The sequence below is a fragment of the Oryctolagus cuniculus genome, chromosome 7 (assembly GCF_964237555.1).
Source record: "Oryctolagus cuniculus chromosome 7, mOryCun1.1, whole genome shotgun sequence".
In the NCBI taxonomy this organism is placed as follows: domain Eukaryota; kingdom Metazoa; phylum Chordata; class Mammalia; order Lagomorpha; family Leporidae; genus Oryctolagus; species Oryctolagus cuniculus.
The window spans coordinates 147,598,782-147,624,385 of NC_091438.1; the positions used below are offsets into that span (position 1 = coordinate 147,598,782).

The 25,604-nt window shown below is 37.5% G+C and overlaps 1 protein-coding gene across 6 annotated transcripts in view; it reads left to right on the forward strand.

Annotated features, from left to right (window-relative positions):
• HNRNPR (heterogeneous nuclear ribonucleoprotein R) overlaps positions 1–15,561 on the forward strand; it is a 35,455-nt gene extending 19,894 nt beyond the window's left edge. For 3 of the 6 annotated variants that reach the window (XM_070079105.1, XM_051857972.2, XM_070079106.1), the window contains 5 exons: positions 1,302–1,437; positions 4,833–5,038; positions 9,275–9,424; positions 14,032–14,153; positions 14,291–15,561. In XM_070079105.1, the coding sequence (XP_069935206.1) occupies positions 1,302–1,437; positions 4,833–5,038; positions 9,275–9,424; positions 14,032–14,153; positions 14,291–14,903 (1,227 nt within the window). In that variant the 3' untranslated portion in view covers positions 14,904–15,561. Of the gene's footprint in view, positions 1–1,301; positions 1,438–4,822; positions 5,039–9,274; positions 9,425–14,031; positions 14,154–14,290 lie in introns of all 6 variants that reach the window. The other 3 variants (XM_051857971.2, XM_051857970.2, XM_051857968.2) reach the window with 1 other exon arrangement.
• Positions 15,562–25,604: the final 10,043 nt, after the last annotated feature.

The following is a 25,604-nucleotide window of genomic DNA, read 5'->3' on the forward strand; positions in this document are numbered from 1 at the left end:
AAAATATGAAGGTTGGAATGGGTTCTGGAGAATAACAGTGGGTGATAGTGACTTTGGACTCAATTCAGAAAAAAATAATCTTTTCTTTTTGGCCCAGCCCAATTATACAGTTGGTGTATTTCCTAATTGTCTTCTTGCTCTTTTTGTTCCCAGACCATTGAGTCCTGTCTGACTTTACTCTCTCTCTCTCTGTATTTCACTGTTTTATAGCCAGTCTATTGGGTCTTCTTTGTCTTTAATATTTCTCTCCTTTTACTGCTTGATAGCCAATCTTCTAGTAATTTCCTCTCTAGGACTTTTTACAACTTTGGGCTTATATAAATAAAAGTAGTAGAAGTAGTAGGGAAAAGTTCTGTAAATTATGTCTTCATTTCTACTATATACCGAGATGTTGTTATCCGAGAATCTTAAAATAACATTTTTTTTTCATATTCTTGACAGACATCCATCCAAAGGCTCACTTAATGTAGTTCTAGCCCTTCTAGAATGGGTAATCTCCCTTACCAAGGCTTTTGGACTCAAGAGTGGGCCTTGAGTTAGTTTCTTCCTGTCTTGACCAAGATTTTAGTTCTTACTAGGCATTTTTGCCTCCAAACTTGTTCATTTAAAACTAAGAAATTTCCAAAACTTTATTTCTTCATTTTTGGCAAAATATAGGTAATTTTAATTTTTTAAGTAATACTATCTTTTTAAGTTCTAATGGGTAAGTAATGTTAAAAGCATAAGAAGCTAAATTTTGACAAGGGAACCCTTCACTATAGTGATTTAAATAAAACACTTTCTACTAATAGCTTTTTATACAATTTTGCAAAGATTATGCTTTCATAGACAATTAAAACTTTATATATTTAGAATTCTGTGTTTTGTATAGAATGTGAAATTCTTCTGTTGAAACATAGTTGTTACTCTTAATATATTGTTATTTCGACTATGATTTATTTATATCTAATTTCATTCCTAAGGACCCTGAATGTTTAATCTCAGGTACTTTTTCTGAAATTCTCTAGGAAAGAATTTTCAGACAGATACAATTGAGATATGACATAAGACTTTTTAAAATGAAATGAGTAACTGAGTCTTTTTCATATAGAGGAGTTTTGAAAGTTAGCAAAAGGAAACCAAAACAAGACAGCATGATAGTGAAATTTAAGCATGAATTCATGTAAAGGGTAAACCTGAGGGAACTTGGTGAGTTCATGAAGCAGGAATATTTGGCCTTAAATTGTTGTATTCTTTAGATAAGATCAGTTGTTCTGAGTTTGGGGTGGTTTGGGGGTATCTGGCTTTTTTCTTCCTTGCAGTGTGACAGCTATGAAATTCGCCCTGGTAAACACCTTGGAGTGTGCATTTCTGTGGCAAACAACAGACTTTTTGTTGGATCCATTCCGAAGAATAAGACTAAGGAAAACATTCTGGAAGAATTCAGTAAAGTCACAGGTAAAACAAAAATGTATTTAGAAATTACCTTTGGGAAATCTATTATACTGTTGAGAAATTTACAAATGCTTTTACAAAAGAAAGGGGATATATATTACCTGAGTCTCTTGGGTCAAACTAAATTGCTTCCTTTCTGTTTCATAGTGGTTTGGACTAAGCAGGCTCCCTTGTAACCTTAGTTTTCCTGAAATGTGCCCTTTGCTTCTTTGTCTTGATTGAACATGGCTTTCCTAGAGCCTTTCCTTTGTGGCCCTAAAGCCAAGGCTTCTTTCCTCTGATAGCGTACTTTAGGGCCAACGGGAAAAAAGTTTTTGCTCCTTCCTGTTGATTTTTAAAATTTTCCAATTCCAAATCCATGGAATTGATTGAGAAGTACATTTTATATCACAGGTCTATATTCATTTTTATGTCGCAGTTTACCAAAACTCATTTATTATTCATGATTTATTCTGTTGCCTACTTCATTTCATTTTTAAATTGCTGATTGAAATCAACTTTGGCTGCCTGTGATTTATTTATTTGTTTATTTATTTATTTATTTATTTGAGAGATAGAGGTCTTCCATCCGCTTGTTCTCTCCTCAAATGGCCGAAATGACTGCGGCTGGGCCAGGCCAAATCCAGGAACCAAGAGCTTCTTCTGGGTCTCCTACTTGGGTACAGGGGCCCACGCACTTGGGCCATCCTCCGCTGCTTTCCCAGGCACATTAGCAGGAACTGGATCAGAAGTGGAGCAGCCGGGACTCTTTAACTGGTGCATGCTGGGGCTTTAACCCACTGCTCCACAGTGCCGGCCCCGCTACCTGTGTTTTTTTTTTTTTTCTTTAATCTTTTTATTTATTTATTTATTTTTTGTTTTTTGACAGGCAGAGTGGACAGTGAGAGAGAGAGACAGAGAGAAAGGTCTTCCTTTGCCATTGGTTCACCCTCCAATGGCTGCCGCGGCCGGCGTGCTGCGGCCGGCGCACCGCGCTGATCTGATGGCAGGAGCCAGGAGCCAGGTGCTTTTCCTGGTCTCCCATGGGGTGCAGGGCCCAAGCACTTGGGCCATCCTCCACTGCACTCCCTGGCCACAGCAGAGAGCTGGCCTGGAAGAGGGGCAACCGGGACAGAATCCGGCGCCCCGACCGGGACTAGAACCCGGTGTGCCGGCGCCGCTAGGCGGAGGTTTAGCCTAGTGAGCCGCGGCGCCGGCCGCTACCTGTGTTTTTTTAAAACACCATTTTAGACTACTGCCTCCCCTTGTAAAAACTGTTGCTTTATATTTTTGTCATCCAGACATAATACCCTTTCTCCTTCCTTGAAACTGTCATCTGTTCTCATTGTTTTAGACTTTTTAATCTGAAATTTGCTTCAGGCTCACATTTTTCCTTTCCTACCCTAAATAGACTGATTTTGAGTACCTTTAACATCCATGTGAATGAACTACCCAAGGCACTGGATTCCTAGTTCTATGGTCACCTTATCTGTAATCCTTTACTTCAGCTCCATGATATCCAGGTCATATTCTGGATCTTGTCATCAGAAATTGTGTTCATTCTGAAATCTTGATTTGGTGTCACACTTTGTAACAGTGGCCACTACCCATTATAATTTTGTTGGTCAAATACTGCTACTGGCAGAGTTCTCAGTGCATCACTTTTTTTATTATCTACAAGCTGTTTTCTGACTTCATATTCATTTATATATTCCTTTGGCAGATGTGTATTAAAATGCCTGTTAAACACTAACATTGTGCCATGGGCTGGGATACAGCAAATAAGAGACCTATTCTCTGCATTCACAGAACCTACATTCTGGAAAAGGAGCTATAACCCCAAAATTAAATAAATATTTGCACATTGTCATAAAGCACTGTGGAAGGGAAAACATAGGATATTTAACTAGAAAATAGCTACTATCCATGGTTTACTAATAAGGTGATGTTTGAACCAAGACCTAAGTGATGAAGATGTAGTATACCAAAAGCAAAAGGGGCGGCTGGCGCTGCGGCTCAATAAGCTAATCCTCCGCCTAGCGGCACCAGCACACTGGGTTCTAGTCCCAGTTGCCCCTCTTCCAGGCCAGCTCTCTGCTGTGGCCAGGGAGTGCAGTGGAGGATGGCCCAAGTACTTGGGCCCTGCACCCCATGGGAGACCAGGAGAAGCACCTGGCTCCTGCCTTCGGATCAGTGCGATGCACTGGCCGTGGCGGCCATTGGAGGGTGAACCAATGGCAAAGGAAGACCTTTCTCTCTGTCTCTCTTTCTCACTGTCCACTCTGCCTGTTTAAAAAAAAAAAAAAAGGGGGCTCCATTCCAAGAGAGTGGCACATGCCAAGTCTCCAAGGCAAGAAAGAACTCAGTATATTAATGTAACTGAGAGAAATGTGTTGTTAAGAGGTAAAATAAGAGTAGAATCACATGAGGTAAAAAGGCAGAGTTTTTGTGGACCATGTAAAGAGATTGGATTTTATTCCAGAGATTATGAGAAAGGCATTCAAAGGTCTTAAGCAGGGAATAACATCTGTTTCATGTTTGCAGAATGTTATTCTGCTGCTATGTGGATAAAGGTTTGGAGAGAGAATCAAGAATAGAAGCTGATAAATTAGTTGAGGCTGTTGGTAGTTCAGATAGAAGACTGGACAAAGATATTAGCCGTGGAAAGCAAAAGAAATGAGTTGGGAACTGGATAGAGATGAAGCAAAGGAAGAAATCAAGAATACCTCATCAATTTTTGGCTTGAGAGCCAAGTAGATGGCACTGTTTACTAGATTGGAAGATACTAGGAAAGACAGATTTGGGGCATGGTGGTGTGATTTGGCTTGTGGTGTTGGAAGTGTCATAAGGGGACATGGTAAGCAAACACATCTGGCGTTTATAATGATATACATAGTATCTAAAAGCACACCTGAATGATATTATCTGGAAAATACACATGAAGCGATAAGGCAAAGGACTGATATCAGCGGGACGCCAGTAGTTAGTGACCACCTTCATTTCTAGTGAAAATAGTAATTTTTAAGTTAGGTTTAATTTAAGATTTTTGTAACTGATTTGTTATTAAAAGTTAGTTCTCTTGGGTTTATATTAAATTTGTTTTTAGGGTCTTAAAATAATATTTAAATTATGAGGCTAAGTTATATCAAATATTGTAAAATATTGTAGAACTTTAAATATACCAGTGATTAGACCTGTTACATATGGCTGTACCGTTAGGCCCCTAAAATTAGAGGGGAATGTAAAATACTGTGCCACACTGTATCAAATTATGCTGATCTAATTGTCTACTAGGTAACAAGTGACTCATTTTGAGGTTTCTTCGATTAATTTTTGTCGGCAAATGGGTTTAGGTCTGCCTGATCGTTAGGTGTGTGGTGGATGCTTTTGGCTTATATATCTGGCTGTTGGTTTAACAGAGGGTTTGGTGGACGTTATTCTCTATCATCAACCCGATGACAAAAAGAAGAATCGGGGGTTCTGCTTCCTTGAATATGAGGATCACAAGTCTGCAGCACAAGCCAGACGTCGGCTAATGAGTGGAAAAGTAAAAGTATGGGGAAATGTAGTTACAGTTGAATGGGCTGACCCTGTGGAAGAACCAGATCCAGAAGTCATGGCTAAGGTAAATGCAATTACTTGGGGTGGGGGTAGGGATATCATTTCAATTTTGTACTAATAATAAAGCTCAAATATTTTGAGTTTTCTGATTAAATACAAATTGTAGCTATTATCTTTTAGCTGTTTAGTCACGAACTGATTTAACACTGAGGCTACAGACTGTCTTGGTGTCCTGTAATAATTTCCATTAATCATCCCTTTTCCTGCAGATTAAATGTGTAAGAGGAAATGAAATAAAATCCCTTCAATTGAAAGTATTTCATACCACTATTTTCTGTATCCCACATAGTGTTATGCACACATAAGGATACAGACTTTTAAGATGAGGTCTTGTTGAGTAAAGAGAGAAGTAATGTTTTGGAGTTTATAAACTAAAGTCTTTACTGACTGTACTGCAACTTTTATTATGTGGCTTTGAATTCTTTTATTTAGATTTATAGCTAATTTTTCTTTCAATTTCCCTTAGAGTATTGAGCCCCATGAAGAAAGGCAAAGGATTGTTGTGTTTGCTATTAATTGATAGTGGCAAAATATACATGACAATTCCTGCTGTCAGTTTCTTCCTACCTCCTATGCTTGTGTTGCCAGGATTTTACCTGTCAAATGGTGGTGCCGCGAATCCTGGTTTTTATGTTTTCTTTTGGATGACTTCTAGGGTTCAAGGGACACATCGGTTGAATCTGCTGTTTGTGTTGGGTTCTTGACTCTTTCAGTTACGTCTCCTCTCTCCTTAGGGAGGCATCAACTCTGATGGCTGTGATAACTGATTGGATTCTTCTTGACTGAGAATTCCTTTCCTTAAGCTTTTTATTCTAGGTTTTGAGGAGGCAAGTTGTCACTAGTTTGGAGATGGACTCCGGTTTATACTAGTATGATATAGTCTTTGTAGGCAAAAACAGCTTTGAATTATGCAGAAAAAAATCCATTGAGAATGAACCAGAGAGGCTCTCAGAAGTGCCATTCAAATGTATCTTTTATCATATTGTTTGAGTAGATGAGCGACTAGGAAAGGAGGTGAGAATATATCCCTAATTTTTTTTTTATTTCTGGTTTTTATTAGCTTAATTCCAGCTGTTTCTTCTCCTAATATAATTATGGCTTGGGACAATCTACTCAACTTAGATTTTGTTTATTTTATTGGGGTTAGATAAATATGTTATGATCCACTACAACTTTGAATCTATCTGTAGAAACTAAATGTAGCCTATTTGTTTTTTCTACTTGAGAAAATCTAAAAATAGCAATTTAGATGTATTATAAAATCTGGAAACCTAAAATATAGCTAATAATTTGCTTATCAAAACTTTTTACATGCTGCTGGTAACCTTTCATATAGTTTTATCTTAAATCATTTTTAGGGTTAGAAAATCTCAAAATTTTATTCTGCTGTTTGTTTGCTCATTAAAACTTCCACTTTTCACTCTTAGCAGTGTTCATTGAAGAATCTTTTGCCAATTTGGGTTAGTTTTATAATCATTAAGAACTTCAGGGGCCCAGTCTTTGGGCCCCCTGCACCGCATGGGAGACCCAGAAGAAGCTCCTGGCTCTTGGCTTCAGATCGGCCCAGCTCCAGCCGTTGTGGCCATTTGGGTAGTGAACCAGTGGGTGGAAAACCTCTCTCTCTCTGTGTTTGCCTCTCTGTAACTCTGCCTTTCAAATAAATAAATAAATCTTTAAAAAAAAATGGTTGCATCAGGCATTAAAATCGAAAAAACAAAAGAAAGAACCTAAGAGCCTAAAGAGACTTTTCCTGTATTTTTTTTTTAAAGATTTATTTATTTATTTGGAAGGCAAAGATACAGAGACCTGGACTTAAGCGGACTTGGGCCATCTTCTGCTGCTTTCCCAGGCCATGGCAGAGAACTGGATCCGAAGTGGAGCAGCCAGGACTTGAACCATTGCCCATATGCGATGCCAGCACTGCAGGCAGTGGCTTTACCTGCTACGCCACTGCACTGGCCCCTTCTGTTAAATATTTTAAACAATTCTATCAAGTAACTTTTAGATGGTAGGTTGTGGTTTCTTCACAGAAAAGAATAAAAGATCGATGTTGTTGTTTGAGGTGAAAAATCAGTGTTGGGGAGATTGATATTTAGACTAGACCTCCCTCAGTTTGACAGTGTTGAGAAAAAGGGGAGGGAGTAGAGGTGAAAAGTATCAGTCCTCACCCTCTTTGAATTAATACTCTCCCTAAATTCTTTTTATTCATATAGCCCTTTGAGGCAACAGTGTGTTCAGTAGCTATATTAATTTTTTGTTTGAGTAAGTAATATATGTGCTTACTTAAAAAATCATAAATTATATAGAAATATATAGACAATGGAGTTCCCACTTCTCCTGTCCTTAATTCTTCCATGGATGGTTGTTGGTAACTCACTATATTCACTTTTTTTAAAAAGATTTATTTATTTATTTATTTGAAAGTCAGTTACAGAGAGAGAGGGAGAGATAGAAATCTTTCATTTGCTGGTTCACTCCCCAAATGTCCGCAGTGGCTGGAGCTGGGCCTGTCCAAAACTAGGAGCCTGGAGTTCTGGATCTCCTTCTTGGATGCAGGGCCCCTAGGACTTGGACCATCCTCAGCTGCTTTCCCAGTCACATTAGCAAGGAGCTGGATTGGGAGTGGGATGTTGACACTGCAAGTGGTGGCTTAACCTACTGTGCCACGTGCCAGCCCATATTCACACATCTCTATTTGCTTTGTTATTCTGTTTCTCCGCCAAGTGGGAACCCTGTAGAAGCTCCTGCCTTCAGCCTGGTCCAGCTCCAGCCATTGTAGCCATCTGGGAAGTGAACCAGCAGAGGGAAGATTCATTCTGTCTCTCTTTCTCTTTTTCTCTGTGTGTATGTGTCTTCCTCTCTCTGTAACTCTTTCAAATAAATGCATAAATAAATAAATATTTTTAAAAAGTATAAAGTGTTGCCAATAGTGTGGCACAAAGCTTGCTTACCATATTGACTGTAAATTTTTACTCCCATTTCAGAGATACAAAAATGGGGGGAAATGTGTCTTACCGATAGTGTATCCTAGCAATCTCTATATCAGCCCATAGAGCTCATCCTAGTTACTGTGGCTGCATAATATTCCATTCTGTGGGTGTGCCGTAGCACATGCATACTTGCTGGATGTTTCTGTCCCCCCATTTTTTTTTGTTAACAATACTGTAATGAATGAACTTGTACCACATCAGATGATAGAAGTACAAATGTATCTGTAAGATGGATTGTAGGCTGAAGCTAAATGGATCTGTAATTATTAAGATATTACCATATTCTTCTCTGTAGGGGATGTACTGGTATATTCTATCACCAGCACAATATAAGAGGACTGTTTTCCTCATCCTTGACAAAATAGTGTGAGATCACACTTCTGGATTTTGCTGGTCTGATAATATGGTATCTCAATGCTGTTACGACTTGTATTTCTTACTATGTATGAGCTTGAGCTTTTAATGTATTTGGAGGACCATGTGTTTCTTTGTATTAAACCATGGATTCATGAATTTGCTTATTTTTCATTTGTTGGGATTTTTCTTATTTTCTGATGCTTTAATAGAAAAGATTATCTCTGTGATATGTCATTTTCCTTTTGACATTACTTATGGTATTTTTTGCCATATAGAAGGCATTTACTTTTAGTAGTATTACTCTTTTAGATTTACTCTTGTTTTCTGCCAGTATTTTCATAGTCCCCACCTTCCCTTACCATTTACATTTTTAGTCTATTTGGAGCTTATCTTGGTATATAGTGAGGTATGGACCAACTTTTAACTTTTTTCCAGATAAGCACAGTACTAATTCAATTATGTAAATATATAGTTTGTATTTCATAGGGCTAGGCTCTAGATTTCTCATGTGTTGTTCTATTGTTTATTTCATAAGAATTTTAAAGAGTTATCTGGTTCTAGGGAGAGAAAATAGGAAAACTCATTGAAGAGGGAACTTAGATATCCTGTTAAATTTGCGAATTAACTTAGCAATAATCAGTGTTGGTTTCTTGAAGGATCTGTTCCTAGTGTTAAATGCTTTAATGGTAGGGTAGAAGACAGGAACCAACAATTTATGTAAATTGGTGACTAATGTCAGTGTTTTCTTGACAGTTTCTTATACTTCCTGTAATGTTACTTTTAATGCTAATGTTTTGGAGAAGAAAAGCCTGTGCCTGAAGACAGGAAGAAATACTTGAACACTAGCTAAAATTCAGTATCCAGTGCCAATCTTGTATATTTGTTGCTATTAGGTGAAAGTTTTGTTTGTGAGAAATTTGGCTACTACGGTGACAGAAGAAATCTTGGAAAAGTCATTTTCTGAATTTGGAAAACTTGAAAGAGTAAAGAAGTTGAAAGATTATGCATTTGTTCATTTTGAAGACAGAGGAGCAGCTGTTAAGGTAGAAATTTAGAAATTTTACTTCTTGGTACCTGAATTCTGTTGTTGAAATGTGTAAACACATAAAGTAACTTTAAAAACAAATAAAATTGGTTTTTGGCTTTTGCTGAACTTTGGAACTTTCTTTTTAATAATCTCTATAAAGTAGTATAACAAGACTGTATTTCAATGCCAGATTATTACTGTGACTGTGATCTCAGGTAAGTTATTTTTAATCTCTGTTATTGTAAGCCTAACATTTGATAGCATGATGCCATAGAAGTATTATGAGATACAATCATTAGCTGCTGTAAATACTAAACAGGCAGTAACTATATTATAGCTTCTTTCTGAACCTCAGCTCTGTAGACATGTGAAAGAAACCCAGTAGTATAATGACTTTACCATGATATAGTATCTTTTAATTTTGTAGATGTATTTTGAGGGTGTGGCTGGTTCTTTATGTTTTTGCCTTCAGTCTTTTTCTTTCTTCTCTCTCTCTTAATACTTATTCATCTACTTAAAAGGCAGGTCTTTGATCCACTGGTTGACTTCCAAATGCCTGCAACAGAAAAGGCTAGGCCAGGCTGAAGCCAAGAGCCTAGAACTCCATCTCGGTCTCCATGTGTATCAGCAGGAAGCTGGATCAGAAGAGAGCATCCAGGCCTGGAAATATGAGATGAGGGTTTCCTAAGCAGCAGCTTAACCCCCTTTGCTATAGTGCCTGCCCTGCCTTTAAACATTTTAGAGTGAGACTAGTATTAGCTATGTTTCACTGATGTCAGTAATTGTTAAGGGATACTTGTATATAGTAGTTGATTTATTCGTTGATGATAGTAATGAAAGTGTGGGAAAAATGTTTTTGTATGGTTTCTAGCACATAAAACCTGAAGTTTTTTGCTGCTTTTCATTGATGGTGAGTCAGTACCATGCTTAGCAGGTAGAATTTTGATTCTTCTTCCTCCTGTTCATGCCTTCCTTGGGAAGAGAAAGAAGACAAAACACTAATAATCTTTTTTAGGTAATTAGGAAGATGGGTCCAAATTGCTCAGTGATTCAGGCTTGATTGTGGGTTTTTTTTTTTTTTTTTAAATATTATTTATTTGAGAGGTAGAGTTACAGACAGTAAAGGTCTTCCTTCCATTGCTTCATTCCCCAAATGGCCGCAATGGCCGGAGCTGCGCCAGTCCAAAGCCAGGAGCTTCTTCCTGGTCTCCCATGTGGTTGCAGGGGCCCAAGGACTTGGGTCATCTACTACTACTATCCCAGGCCATAGCAGAGAGCTGGATTGGAAGAGGAGCAGCCAGGACTAGAACCGGTGCCCATATGGGATGCGGGCGTCGCAGGCAGAGGATTAACCTACTGCGCCATGGCACCGGCCCCATGCTTGATTGTTTTTCTACAGTTTCTGTCAGTGGGATCCTGCCACTTCTAATATGAGCATTTTGTTTGTTTCTTGCCCAGAAAATAAAACAGACCTTATAGAAGCCTTGACTAGGGTAGAATTAATTTGTTTAATTATTGATGGGAATGAATTAGATAATATTGCTAATAAAATTCATAGTTTAGTACAGAATTGTTTGGCTTCTGAGATGTCTAGTAGTATAGAACTAATAAGCTTGTATAGTACTTTATTATTTATTTTTTTTAAAAAGATGTATTTATTTATTTGAGAGGCAGAGTTACAAACAGAGAGAGGGGGAGAGAGAGAGAAAGAGGTCTTCCATCTGCTAGTTTGTTCTCCAAATGGCTGTAACTGGCAGCCCTGGGGTTGATCCGAAGCCAGGATCCAAGAGCCAAGAGTTTCTTCTGGGTCTTCCACGTGGATGCAGGGGCCCAAGCACTTGAGTCATCTTCCACTGCTTTCCCAGCCATAGCAGAGAGACAGTCAGAGAGACAGAGAGAAAGGTCTTCCTTCCATTGGTTCACCCACCAATGGCCGCTGTGGCCGGCGCACCGCGCTGATCCAAAGCCAGGAGCCAGGTGCTTCTCCTGGTCTCCCATGTGGGTGCAGGGCCCAAGGACTTGGGCCATCCTCCACTGCCTTCCCGGGCCACAGCAGAGAGCTGGACAGGAAGAGGAGCAACTGGGACAGAATCCGGCGCCCCGACCGGGACTAGAACCCGGTGTGCCGGTGCCACAAGCCGGAGGATTAGCCTAGTGAGCCGCAGCGCCGGCCTTTATACTGTGTTTTCTAAATACTCATTTTGATTCCATTGAAGAACTAGTAATATGGGGCTAGTGTTCTGACACAGCAGGTTAAGCTGCTGTCTGTGATGCCTGCATCCAATATTAGGGTGTCATTGTGAGTCCCAGCTGTTCCACTTCCAGTCCAGCTTCCTGCTAAGGCAGTGGAAGATTCCCAAGTACTTGGAGTGAACCAGTGGGTGGAAGATCTTCCTCTGTCTCCCTCTGTCCATCTTTCAAATAAATAAAATCTTTTTTTTTTTTTTTTTTTGACAGGCAGAGTGGACAGTGAGAGAGAGAGACAGAGAGAAAGGTCTTCCTTTGCCGTTGGTTCACCCTCCAATGGCCGCCGCGGCCGGCGCACCGCGCTGATCTGATAGCAGGAGCCAGGTGCTTTTCCTGGTCTCCCATGGGGTGCAGGGCCCAAGCACCTGGGCCATCCTCCACTGCACTCCCTGGCCACAGCAGAGAGCTGGCCTGGAAGAGGGGCAACCGGGACAGAATCCGGCGCCCCGACCGGGACTAGAACCTGGTGTGCCAGCGCCGCTAGGCGGAGGATTAGCCTAGTGAGCCGCGGCGCCGGCCCAAATAAATAAAATCTTAAAACTAGATGGTTTGTCAGATAAACTTACAAAATTACAGAGTTTCTAATCCAGGAATTGGTAGTCACTTCTCCAGTATGGTCAGGGCAGAGGTTAGATGTTCCACTTTTTTGTTTATACCTAGAAGCTTTTGTATACTTGTTCAGTTGCTTTAGCTGAAGCAGCCCAAAGCCTCAGGTGGTAAAAGGGGAACATGGAAATCTAAAGGAGGACTAACTTGTAAATCATTGGAAGCTTTTCGTGGATGGAACGTTTTATTATGTATGCTCAAAGTGGGGAAGTTTGTATTGGGAAGCAAAACATATGGTGATGAGGTGACATTATGTTATTAAGTTTTTGAGTCTTGGAATATGGCAGAGGTTGGTAGATAGAACAACACGAATAAAGGACTGTAACGTGGAGTGCTTGATTCCTGCTTTCTAGATGATTGCTTACGCCTTCATTAGACTTTCTGGGCTCTGTGTTTTTAATTGTTAGAACAAAGTGTGTTCCAGATTAAGTAGCATGAAGCAACCTATACTTTTTTGTCTGTATCTTTTTTTTTTTTTTTTTTTTTTAACAGGCAGAGTGGACAGTGAGAGAGAGACAGAGAGAAAGGTCTTCCTTTGCCGTTGGTTCACCCTCCAATGGCCGCTGCGGCCGGCGTGCTGCGGCCGGCGCACCGCGCTGATCCGATGGCAGGAGCCAGGTACTTCTCCTGGTCTCCCATGGGGTGCAGGGCCCAAATACTTGGGCCATCCTCCACTGCACTCCCTGGCCACAGCAGAGAGCTGGCCTGGAAGAGGGGCAACCAGGACAGAATCCAGCGCCCCGACCGGGACTAGAACCCGGTGTGCCGGCGCCGCAAGGCGGAGGATTAGCCTATTGAGCTGCGGCGCCAACTTTTGTCTGTATCTTATTGAAGTTTACAGAAAACCACCTAAAATTGCCTCATTTGTGTTTCAGATCCTTGTAATTTTTGTGTGAGAGCAGTGTAAAACCTGTGTGTTTAATGCCGCATGTTTATTTAATAATTTGAATCTTGAAAAGTTAGTTGTTTTTGTCTGGCTTGTATTAATACAAACATTTTTTCCTGGTGTAAGTTTGCTTCTTTGCTTTGACTAACATGCAACTTAATTTGGAATTAAGGGACAGCTATAGGCAGCTCTTTTATCCTTTTAAATATAATACAAGGATTTTTTTTTAATATGATAGAAGGGCTCAGGTGTTTGGCTCAGTGGTTAAGACACCACGTGGGACACCTGCATTTCAAATTGAAGCACCTGGGTTCAAGTCCTGGCCCTGCTCCTGACTCCAGCTTCCTGCTAATGTGTATTATGGAAGGCAGCAGGTCGTGACTCAAGTAGTTGGTTCCTACCAGCCACACAGGTGGCCTAGATTGAGTTCTAGTCTTCTGAGTCTGGCCTAGCCTCTAGCCCCAGCTGTTTCCAGCATGTGAGAAGTGAGCCGACAGATGGGATGGCAGATTTATCTCTCTTCTTTGAAATATATAAAAATAAAATTTAAAAATACAGTGGGAGGACATCAGTTTTTTTCTTGGTGCAGTTTACATAAAAACAGTTAGGGTTCAGGGGAACTTCACCTTCTGGCTGTATCCAACAATAATCGGGAATAGCCACATGAGAGAATCAGGTTGAGTTCCAGGCACCTGACTGTGGTCTTACCCAGTCCTGGTTATTATGGGCATTTGGCACTGAACCAACCAATGGAAGATCTTTCTCTCTCTCTTTCATGTAAAATGAAAATATGTAAAAATTTCAAATAACTTGAAAGAAGTATATTAAATGACATGTTATATTTTAAAATTTATTTGTAAAATCATTTTTCTAATTTTGTATAGGCTATGGATGAAATGAATGGCAAAGAAATAGAAGGGGAGGAGATTGAAATAGTTTTAGCCAAGCCACCAGACAAGAAAAGGAAAGAGCGCCAAGCTGCTAGACAGGCCTCCAGAAGCACCGCGTGAGTCTGCTTTTCGTAGATACGTCTTTGAACAAGGAGTAATTGGATAATGGCAATCAGGTGAATGAAATAAAATCAAGAAAAATCTTGAAGCAAGCTAATTTGATTTTTCTCTTCTCTCTTCCCTTCATTGCTAGGTATGAAGATTATTACTATCACCCTCCTCCTCGAATGCCACCTCCAATTAGAGGCCGAGGTCGTGGTGGGGGGAGAGGTGGATATGGCTACCCTCCAGATTACTATGGCTATGAAGATTACTATGACGATTACTATGGTTATGATTATCACGACTATCGTGGAGGCTATGAAGATCCCTACTACGGCTATGATGATGGCTATGCAGTAAGAGGAAGAGGAGGAGGAAGGGGAGGGCGAGGTGCTCCACCACCACCAAGGGGGCGGGGAGCACCACCTCCAAGAGGTAGAGCTGGCTATTCACAGAGGGGGGCACCCTTGGGACCACCACGAGGCTCTAGGGGTGGCAGAGGGGGTCCTGCACAACAGCAGAGAGGCCGTGGTTCCCGTGGAGCTCGGGGCAATCGTGGGGGCAATGTAGGAGGCAAGAGAAAGGCAGACGGGTACAACCAACCTGATTCCAAGCGTCGTCAGACCAACAACCAACAGAACTGGGGTTCCCAACCCATCGCTCAGCAGCCGCTTCAGCAAGGTGGTGACTATTCCGGTAACTATGGTTACAATAATGACAACCAGGAATTTTATCAGGATACTTATGGGCAACAGTGGAAATAGACAAGTGAGGGTTTGAAAACGATATGGCAAGATACGATTGGCTCTAGATCTACATTCTTCAAAAAAAAAAAATTGGCTTAACTGTTTCATCTTTAAGTAGCAGTTTGCTGCCATTTGTATTGGGCTGAAGAAATCACTATTGTGTATATACTCAAGTCTTTTTATTTTTCCTCTTTTCATAAATGCTCTTGGACATTATTGGGCTTGCAGAGTTCCCTTATTCTGGGGGTGACAATGCTTTTATTGTTTCAGGCTTCATTTTAGCTTCAAAACAAGCTGTTAAATCATGCTTTTGCAGAACCTTTGGTTTTGGACAGTTTCATTTTTTTGGATTTGGGATAGATTACATAGGAGTACGGAGTATGCTGTAAATAAAAATACAAGCTAGTGCTTTGTCTTAGTAGTTTTAAGAAATTAAAGCAAACAAATTTAAGTTTTCTTGTATTGAAAATAACCTATGATTGTATGTTTTGCATTCCTAGAAGTAGGTTAACTGTGTTTTTAAATTGTTATAACTTCACACCTTTTTGAAATCTGCCCTACAAAATTTGTTTGGCTTAAACGTCAAAGCCGTGACAATTTGTTCTTTGATGTGATTGTATTTCCAATTTCTTGTTCATGTAAGATTTCAATAAAACTCAAAAATCTATTCAAAACATTACCTATTTCAAATTCAATTGTGTCCTAAAATATTATTTTATTTGTAATCCTTGCAAGAAATATTGTTTTCAAAGTATAACTGCCTATGTGAGTGATCAAATTCACACAAAATTTCTTGTCTATTCCAACATGTATCGTGGATGTCAGACTGAGGCTTAGTCTAAATTCAAGTATTCCAAGTAGCACTTCATTGATTGGTGTTCTCTCATAGTTTCTATTAATTTTGAAATTTTATCCATTATTTAAAAAGGTTCAAAGACTTTTGAGCATTTTTGCAGGCATTGGATAACTTGTGTTAAATGAATAAAATGGGGCTGGGGAAGCAGACTGCAATTTATTTTGACCCACATTCATCATAATGGATAATTGTGGCTGAAGACCTTATTTGCTGGATAAGTGAACATACATACAGGGAAAATGCTTAGTACTGTAGCGGCCAGATGCACTGTGGACTGAACCTCAGTTTCAGCATATGTGATTGTGACTACCACTTTAGTTATTGGTTTAGGAATATAATTATCTTTTGCTGTGTAAATATGCTTTGAGAAACATGCCTTTTAAGAGAGGCTTAAAATATTCTAGTAGTCATACCTCTGACTTTATGGTAACATGTCTTTTATTACATTTTTTACTATCCCTAATGGCTAAATTTTTGGTTGGCCAGAACATAAATATCTAAATTCTGATTTATTCTATTGGCTTTCTTGCTTGAGAATGAGAGGAACAGAAGAATCTAAACTTTACAGTGCAGAAAAGTCTGCATCACTTTCAAATTAGTATCCTATTTTCCCTTCCATTTTATTCTTAGCTTATTCTAAAATGGTTTTATAATGGTAAAATATAAGCCATTGGGGAATAATTAAAGTAGACACACCATTATTTTGTGTTTCGTTTCTGTTTGGTGTCTTTTGTGATAGCAAATTCCTTTTGAGCTTGGTTAGATCAATGGGCTTTTATGACTTCATTTTGAATAAGAAAGTATTTGCTCATCATAGTCAATATAGTTCATTTTTATTTCAGTTATACTCATTGCATAATACACTGATTTAACAGGCCTTATTAAAATTTTATTTTTTTGAAACTAATAAAAACTGCATGGTCTGTTGTAGTTGCAAGTTATCATGGGTATTTATGTGGTAAGGTTTCAATTTCGTAGTTTTTCTTATGCCCATGTATGAAAGTAAAGACACCAAACATTCTTTAAATGCTGCTTTTAAACTTTGAAAATATAATTTGAAGGTTAAACTTTAAGTCTAAATTATACTTAAATAAGATTGATTTTTTTTGGAAAGAAGACAATCTGCAAAGAAAGTTTGAGTTTGTATTTCTTAAAAATTAGATGTTAGAAGCTACAAAGTTGTCATGAAGAAAATCTGTAATGGAAGTAGAAGTGATTCTAAAAAGTAGTTTATTATGCTTTTCCCACCCCTCCTAAAATATATACCCTAGCAAAAACTTAATATAGCTTGAGTTTCATCTCAGAATCCTTTCCTATTAATTGTAAATTATATTTTGAATATCTGTCCCTCTTGCTAATTAAAAATATATTTGCGGAAGTGCCCCTTTAATATTTGGTCTACAGTTTTTGTAATTTATTTAACCAAAAAGCATAGCCCTATAAACAGTAAATCTTCATAGTTTTTCCTCTTTAATGGTCTTGTAAATTACTGCTGTAGCAGCACTTAGAGCAAATAGACTGAGAGCTCAACTTTTCACAGAAATCTAACAGTAAAATGTATAAACCTGAAAAACGTCAGTTGAGGGAAGTCTTTATTCTAGACTTATAGTATGCTTTTTCAAAAAATAAGCACAATTTATGAGTTCTAAGGAATTTGGTTTCCTGTTCTCCTGTTTTCTATCTTCTTTGTTTCCCAACCTAATTGATAAAGCTTTATTTATGTGCCTATTTGAGTAGGTTATGTGTTGGGAAATATATTGAAGTAGATCTCTTCATAAATACCCTCCTGAAAATTGCAATAAATACACCCCCTTAATGGAATACTAATTTTCATTTGATCACTCATTTATAGCAGTTGCTTAAATGTATGTATTTATATGAAGGTGTTTAATTTTTTAAAAGTAAAAGTTCTAATAAGTTGCCATATTTTTGATAAATTTATTTGATCAAAAGTAATGGCTATGTAGTTAGTTTTTTTAAACAAAGGAGTTTAGTCATTGTTTTTAAGTTTTCTTAGTTACTGGGATTATTCTGCATAAGAAAGCCCAATGCTTTCTGTTAGAAGTAGATAATTTTTCTCATTTGACTTTGAAAGCTGATTTAGGAGGTGAACCCTCTTTTTATAAAGGTCAGATTGCATCAAAACAATTTATGTATTTTAAGTTCAAAAGAGAAGGGACATAAAATTCCACTCCTAGCATAAAGCCATATATTATTATTCTTGAAACTCATTACATCATTTGCCTCCTGCCCATTTGAATATAATCATACCTATGTTTTATTAATTGTGTATTATTTGTAAAACCAGACCCCTCCAGTAAATACTTGCTATAAGGCTGTTGTCGATTACAAAGACTTCTAATTATGTTAAAATTTGCCATTTTGATTTTCCAAAGAGGATTTTATTATACTGAGTTACCTGGTGTTCTTCAAGAAAACCAGCTGTAATTACTGTTTGTGTTGTCCTTGATTTTGTGAAGTCTCTTAAGTGAGCAGCTAAGAAAAAGCCTTATAGAAAGAGTGCACTGGATTTATAAGTGTGTTTATGTTTCTCTAAGAATGGGAGCTTCTGTTAACTTAGGGGTGGAGTTGTTCTGATTAAGATAGTGAATTGGATGACTGGAGAATCCAGAATAACAAATCCATTAAGCAGCCATTTTTACATTTACACTAGAGGTTTATTGATTAGGTTTTTACTTCTGAAATGCAAGCACCAAGCTTTAAAAATACTGCATATTTAATGTATTGGTTAGTAATTTAATAATAAATATTTAACTTGGCATAGTTACTGGTAATCTTCCTGAAAGTGTTTTTTCTTTTTAAATAACATATATGTGTGTGTATATATATATATATCTATATATATCTTTATAGTTTTTTATTTAGAGGTTACCAGAAGCTCTGGTTTTGTTTTGGTTTGGTTTTTAATCATTTTCAGATGTTATCCAGAAATCTACAAGTGTACTTTCCCTGTTTTAACTCCTTCCTTTTATCACCTGACTATCAGGGAAGCGAGGTTGAGGCTGCCCTGACCTGACATGTCATGATGTCGACTTGCTAGGTGGGGTTCGCTGGGGACGATAACCAGTGGAATTGTTGGTAAGAACTTTTTTTTTCCTATTTTTTTTTTTTTAATCAGTAGTGGGGCATTAAGTGTGGGAGAATGCCCAGATCCTGTTAGTGGGCAATTATGTCAGCCTTGTAGAAAAAATAAGACTTAAATAATTCTGATCTTAATAGGTACATATAATAAGTACTTCACGTATTCTTGAATGGGTAGTAGATCAGTAGGAAAGACCTGCCAGTATGAAGTAATGAAATAATTGGGTGTATATTTTAAGCAATCAAGAATGACACCTTATAGTCGATAGGCTCTTGAAGAGAATCTAAGCTTCCTTTATTTTACTGTGATTTCAGTCCCGTCACTATCATGTTTACTGTATTTTTATTGGGTAGATTAGTATATAATACATCTTAAGAGATGTTCATTACACACTAATTTTATTGAAGACAGGAAGATGTTGATAGACTGGAGGGTTTAAATACTAGAAGATAATTATGTCAAAAATTCCTGCAAAATCTTAACATTGTAAAATGGAACTTAAGTTCTAGCAGTCGTACAGACAATAGAGCCATACGTTTAGAGGTACACTGATAGAATGATTTTGGTCAAGAGGAAGTTACATAGCTAAAATATTAAGACTTTGAACATAGCAGAAGCACAAACCTGTCAAGATTATGTGTTTTGTTTGAAACCCCAAGATAGCTAAAAAGATTAGTAGACTGATATAATTAAGAGCCACTATCTAGGTGATTGCTAAGGATTAAAGTCTCATACATGATTTTTTATAGGAGATTCTATGATGGTAAAGTATAGATTGAGGATATTAAATAATAATAAGGCATTTCTGACCATACTATATTAGAAATTATATTATGACATAAGCACTGATTGAAAGTAATTTGGATTTTCATGCCTGAGAACCTCCTCAGTATTCTTAGAGTACTATACCTTCTTCTTAATTGGTTGGGGGTACCAGCGTAGAAAGGATCTCCTGGGTATGTAACATGTGCTAGTCCATCTCATGAATAGAAACCCTTATCTGTAATTCGCTGTAGATGTAACTGTACATCACTCAGTGAAATTCTACTTTAAGAACTGCAGTGATTACAGTGTTGAATTAAGGTACTTTTTTCTCTTTTGACACATTTTATGCATGTATCAGTGATAGAAAGATCAGGGTATAGAACTTTAAAGATTGCACTAGATAGCATGCTCCTTGAGAAGTTTTATGGTAAGCAGTAGGAATACTCAAGTAATTCATGTGAGTTTGTGCAGACTAAGGATAATGCAGTGCGAATTTTTTTTTTTGGCTTTATAGACAAAATACGTTTCATGGAACCAAAAAAGAAGGAAGCATTTTGGAGGAAAACTTAGGTTGCTCAGATATCAATAAGGGCTCTCATATAATGTAGCAACTTGGTCAGGATCCCATGAACATTGCTTATTTTCCTTTCTCATTTATAAGGGTTGTGCAAAAGAACTTTAGCCTTTTCAATAACATAGATAGAATTGTATTTGAATGAGTCCTATTATGATGTTTAATGCTATGTTCTAAGGCTATTTCTATAATTGGACTGCTGGTATGCATACAGTAACATGAGAAGTAGAAATGGGATATTTGCAATACCATTTCCATTTAATCATAAGTTTAATAAAAATGCTTCTGGTACAGTGTTCATGTACCATAACTGTATTGGAATATTTGTACAATGTTAAATATTTTTAATAAAATTTAACATGTTCAAAATGTTGTGTTGGTGATTTTGGGTGGGGTGTGATTGATTCAATTATGCAAGACAGATTCAGTAAGTAATCGAGAGTTTTGAGTCAAATAGAGAGTTCCTATCCTCAAATTCAATGGTAGTTATTAAGTACCTATGGAAAGGAAGGTAGTGAAAGAAAGAGTGAAGTCGAAAATAAAGGGCTGAATTCTTGGGAGGGAGAGGAGGTATTAAATTGATAGAAAGTAACATTGCTGGGGTTAGAACTGGGTCTGTCCTTCTTAAAACTTTATAAGATTTCTGTTTTCATACTGATGCCATTCTCTTGCAGGTAGCCTTAATAATGGTTTTTTTTTTTATGACTTTCTTTGAGGGTGTCCTTTGTTCCTCACCAGTCAAAAAGATAAAAGTTCTGCAACTCTAAATGGAAATTTGAAGTCATATATGCATTCCTCATTTTGTTATTAACCAAAAAGACTAGACAGCTAATAGGGACAATGATTTGTAAACAAATTGAGTAAGAAACTGTTAAAAAGGAAAAGTAATATACTCTGTCTTGTCACATTCAAATGAAGAGAGTTCAGTTAATTAAGTGATTACCCTATTATTTTAAGAAAAAAAATTTCCAGAGTTTACTGGTTTTGTTATATTTTTTCCCTTTTGTCCCCATATCAAATGTTCATTTGCTGAAACAGGAAGGAATGTTAATCACAAAAATACCTAATCTTGGGGACTTGAGGTTTGGCTGAGCTGGAGGTGCAATGGAGATGGGACAGCTTGCTGATTGGTGGTGTAGTTTTTCCAAAAATAAAGGGAAGTCACTTTTGTAAGCTTAGGCTGTGTTGGTATCCTTCGCCTCTACCTAAAGTCCTGTATTTGTTTAGTTTATTCTTAGAAGTAAGGTTTTATTAGACATTTTCCTATATAATATATATATTTTTAAAGACATTTATTTATTTGAAAGAGTTAACAGAGAGAAGGAGAGGCAGAGAGAGGTCTTCCATCTGCTTATTCACTCCCCAATTGGCCACAGCAGCTGGAGCTGCGCTGATCTGAAGCCAGAAGCCAGGAGCTTCTTCTGGGTCTCCCGAGCGGGTGCAGGGACCCAAGGACTTGGGCTGTTTGCTTCTCCAGGCCACAGCAGAGAGCTGGATCAGAAGTGGAGCAGCCAGGACTCGAATCGGCTCCCATATGGGATGCTGGTACTGCAGGCAGCGGTTTTACCCACTACGCCACAGTGCTGCCCCCTAGAATATATTATATTCATATAATCAGTTACTTACTCAGAATTCCAAAGTGGTGATTTTGGGATCTGTTCATTTACTAAGAGAGAAGGAACTTAATAGTAAAATTTTACAACTTAGTCATGCCTTTTAAAAATAACATGGAGTTTGATTGTTTTCAGCTTCTTTTCCATAGTAATATAGATGAGAATCAGTATTGTCAAGTGTAGTAGCATTTGTTTGAAGAAAAGGAGTGTAGCCTCAAGTTTTCACATATGTGAGGGAAACAATAATGCATTATTGTAGATCTCATAATACTCTACAGAGTGCTTTTTAATAGAATTTAGAGACATTCCTGTACAGGTGTTCTTTGGTGTATTTTATACTTCAGTCAGGAATCCTTCAAATCTGTACATTTCACTTGTCTAGATAAGCAGAAGTTAAAATATTTTAAAAGACCGTTACTGTTTTTGTCTGTTTTGAAACTTTTGTCTTATACTGATCAAAATATTATCAAAACCAGTTCTGTATTTATTTAACTTATTGATGATAATGGTGCTTATTTATCCAGGTACTTAATGAATTAGTTCAGAAAGATTTGTCTTTTCGGCAAGTTATGCTATAACAAGATATTTTTATATGTTTAAACATTGGCTTATCACAGAGAAAATTTCCATGCTTCTTGTGAACCTTACCAGATTAATCATATTTAAATATAATCTGGATCAAGTTGGTATGGGAAACATTTTTACCTAAAGACATTTCACCTAAAGACAACTTTCATTAATTGTAGTATCATGTCTGTTTGTCCTAAATGTGAAAGACCATCTGTTGTGCATATGAAAATGATTTTGAAGGAAATTCTGGTGATTTTTTTTTTCTAGTTAAACTGTTTAGATCACAGTTCACCGTTCAGCAGTGCTGCTCACATGCAGGTGGGTCGGAATCCCTGGGGATTTTGTTAAGAATGCAGATTTGTATTCATTTTGTATGAAGTGGGACAAGAGTCTACATTTCTAACAAGCTCCTAGATGATGCCCATGTTCCTGTCTGTACATTTGAGTAGCAACCTCAAGATTATCTCACATTTCAGAGGATGTCAGAGACTAGACCTTAGTGGGAAAAGAAGCCAAAAACAGGTGTTTAGAATTATTTGCCTGGATCTACTTGTTCTGTGAGATTAAAAACTATGATAGAGACCACCAAAAGTGTTAAGTGTTTAGAAACTAAGGAATGCTTGAAAAGATTTTAATAGTTTCAGGGACTTGCTAAAAAACTGGGAAGGGAAAAACAAAAAGGATGAAGCTACTAAGGAAATGTCATGAAATGCTTGTTTGGGAATTAGAAAACAAGTTACAAGAGTTAGAGAAGATAAAGCGAAAGCATACTTAAAACTCAGAAAGGGAGGATATATAGGACATAGGCAGGTTACTAAAGGTGTTAATGAGGTTTTATTATTTACTTGGAATTTCTAACTCTGCTCCCAGAAAAGGCTAACATTCATTGATTCGATCAAAGCACACCTTCCGGTGCTGGAAAGCTAAAGCAGACTAAGGAAGGAAATCATTCAATGTGGTTTTTAGAAACAGCTTTCATGGATTCATATCAACAGGTGGGAAATACTCTTGAAGACTAGAAATGGCAAGTATGTCCCATCAAAGAGGGCTAGAAGACAGCCCCCAATAACTGAGAAAATATCTGGCTTTCAATTAAAACTTTATTTTAAAAGATAAAAACATTATAGATGAAGTATGGAAAATAAGTACTCATTTCCTTCTTTTTACTATGAGTTTTTTTTTTTTTAAATAGTAGGTTAATTATACCTATTAAGTTTGGTTGAGTGCTATGTAACCAGGTTCCTACTAAGGAGGCATTTTACACTCTCTGTATCGTGTGTTCCACAATCTTGCAAGGTAGGTGGTATTGTCCCTACCATAATATGATGAACTCAGAGATTGAGGGTAAGTAACATAGTTTTTGTAGCTAGTAGCCACCTATCTGTAACATAGCAAACCAGAATTCAGATCCTCTTCTATCTTTCTCAAGTGTATATTTTTAAGTACTATATTAGAAACAGAATGTGAATTAGAATTAAATGATAAATGTTATTTTTACCTTGGAATTCTTTAAATTATGTCTAATATAAAGCCAGTGTAATTTAGATTTTAAAGCAAAATAGTCCAAGATTAAGGATTACTGAAGTGTTTTTTCTTCTGTTTTATGTTGATAGTTATCATTTGTTTTGCTTTGTTCATTCATTAAAATTTTGACCAAAATGTATTGAAAAGCCAGTTTTTGCCTCAGCAAACACACCTCATTTTGAAAGAGGTGTCACTTTCCAAGTGACTTAAAGCTTTAAAATGTCCCTTCATATTTTATTCTCAAAAATCCAAATTTATTTATCTTTATTCCTGAGATCTGTCTATAACTGGTATTTAAGTCTTTTAAAGTACTGCTGTATTAAGCTACCATCTGATTTCAATCCTACATTTTCAAGGACATTGTGGAAGAGTTTGTTAAAGGGTTTCCCTTATCAGACCTGAATGTGTGTTGGGATGTTTGTATGTATGCAAGGTAGAGAATACGTGTAGCAGAAGCCAATGTGTTCTGCCCTGAAATTGGTGGAGTGAACAACCTACTTTCCTCATACATTCCTTTTTTTTTTTTAAGATTTATTTTTTATTTATTTGAAAGACAGTTACAGAGAGAGGTAGAGACAGAGAGAGGTCTTCCATCTGCTGATCCACTCCCCAGATGGCCGCAACGGCCGGAGCTGCGCCAATCTGAAGCCAGGAGCCTCTTCTGGGTTTCCCACATGGGTGCAGGGGCCCAAGGACTTTGGCCATCCTCCACTGCTTTCCCAGGCCATAGCAGAGAGCTGGATTGGAAGAGGAGCAGCTGGGATTAGAACTGGTGTCCATATGGGATGCCGGCGCTTCAGGCCAGGGCTTTAACCCGCAGTACCACAGTGCCAGCCCCACTCATACATTCTTAAAGAAAATGTTACCTTTCCTGATGTAGAAAGGTAATTTTAAAACTTTTTAAAAATAAAATAATGGCTTTAGATCAGTTAGGGTTATTTTCAGCTCTTCTATTTAATGAAAATTTGAGTTACAGAAAACAAGGTACACAAATTATACATATCACAATTTTTTCTTAAAAGCCTATTATTCCTATGGACTGTAATACATTTCTGGAGTTTATGTAATTTGATTCAATGCCAAAGTAACTTTCAAATAGAACTGAACTTAGTATTCACCAGTCCTGAATTTCAGAGCCCTGTGACAGTAATATTGAGAGACTGAGGGAAGAGCTGAAGTCTTGTTCAGCATGCCTGAGCTCTTAGGTGTATGATCAATGTTTTGGCTTATAAAACTAGTTCTTAAAACAAGGCTAGTTGGGATAAGCTAATGTCTGTCAGAGATGTGAAATACTACATTAATAAAAGATATCGCCAGTAGTTTCTGAAAAGTCAAAGCACAGCTTTTGCACTTTTAAAAATGATATTTTTGTAATAATTTTAGTGTTGGTTTATTTTTATTCTGGAAAATAATGATAAATGTTAAATAAAATTTACCCAGCAATTCTGTCTGAGGCAGAATATTTAAGCATACACGGAGGTGGTGTAGTACCCTGAGGAAAGAAGCTTGAGTAATTTTTCTCCAGCGGCTGAACATTTAATGTGGCTAATTGTCAATATATAATTTATGTCATCTTGATTACCAGTAAGTATGACAGAAAAATCTTTAATGAGATAACAAATCCAAATTGAAATTCATCTTGCAATAGTGTTGGAAATTCTGAATTCTAATCTTTTGTGTGTGTGTTAAATTGTTAAAAATATTTTTATTTTTG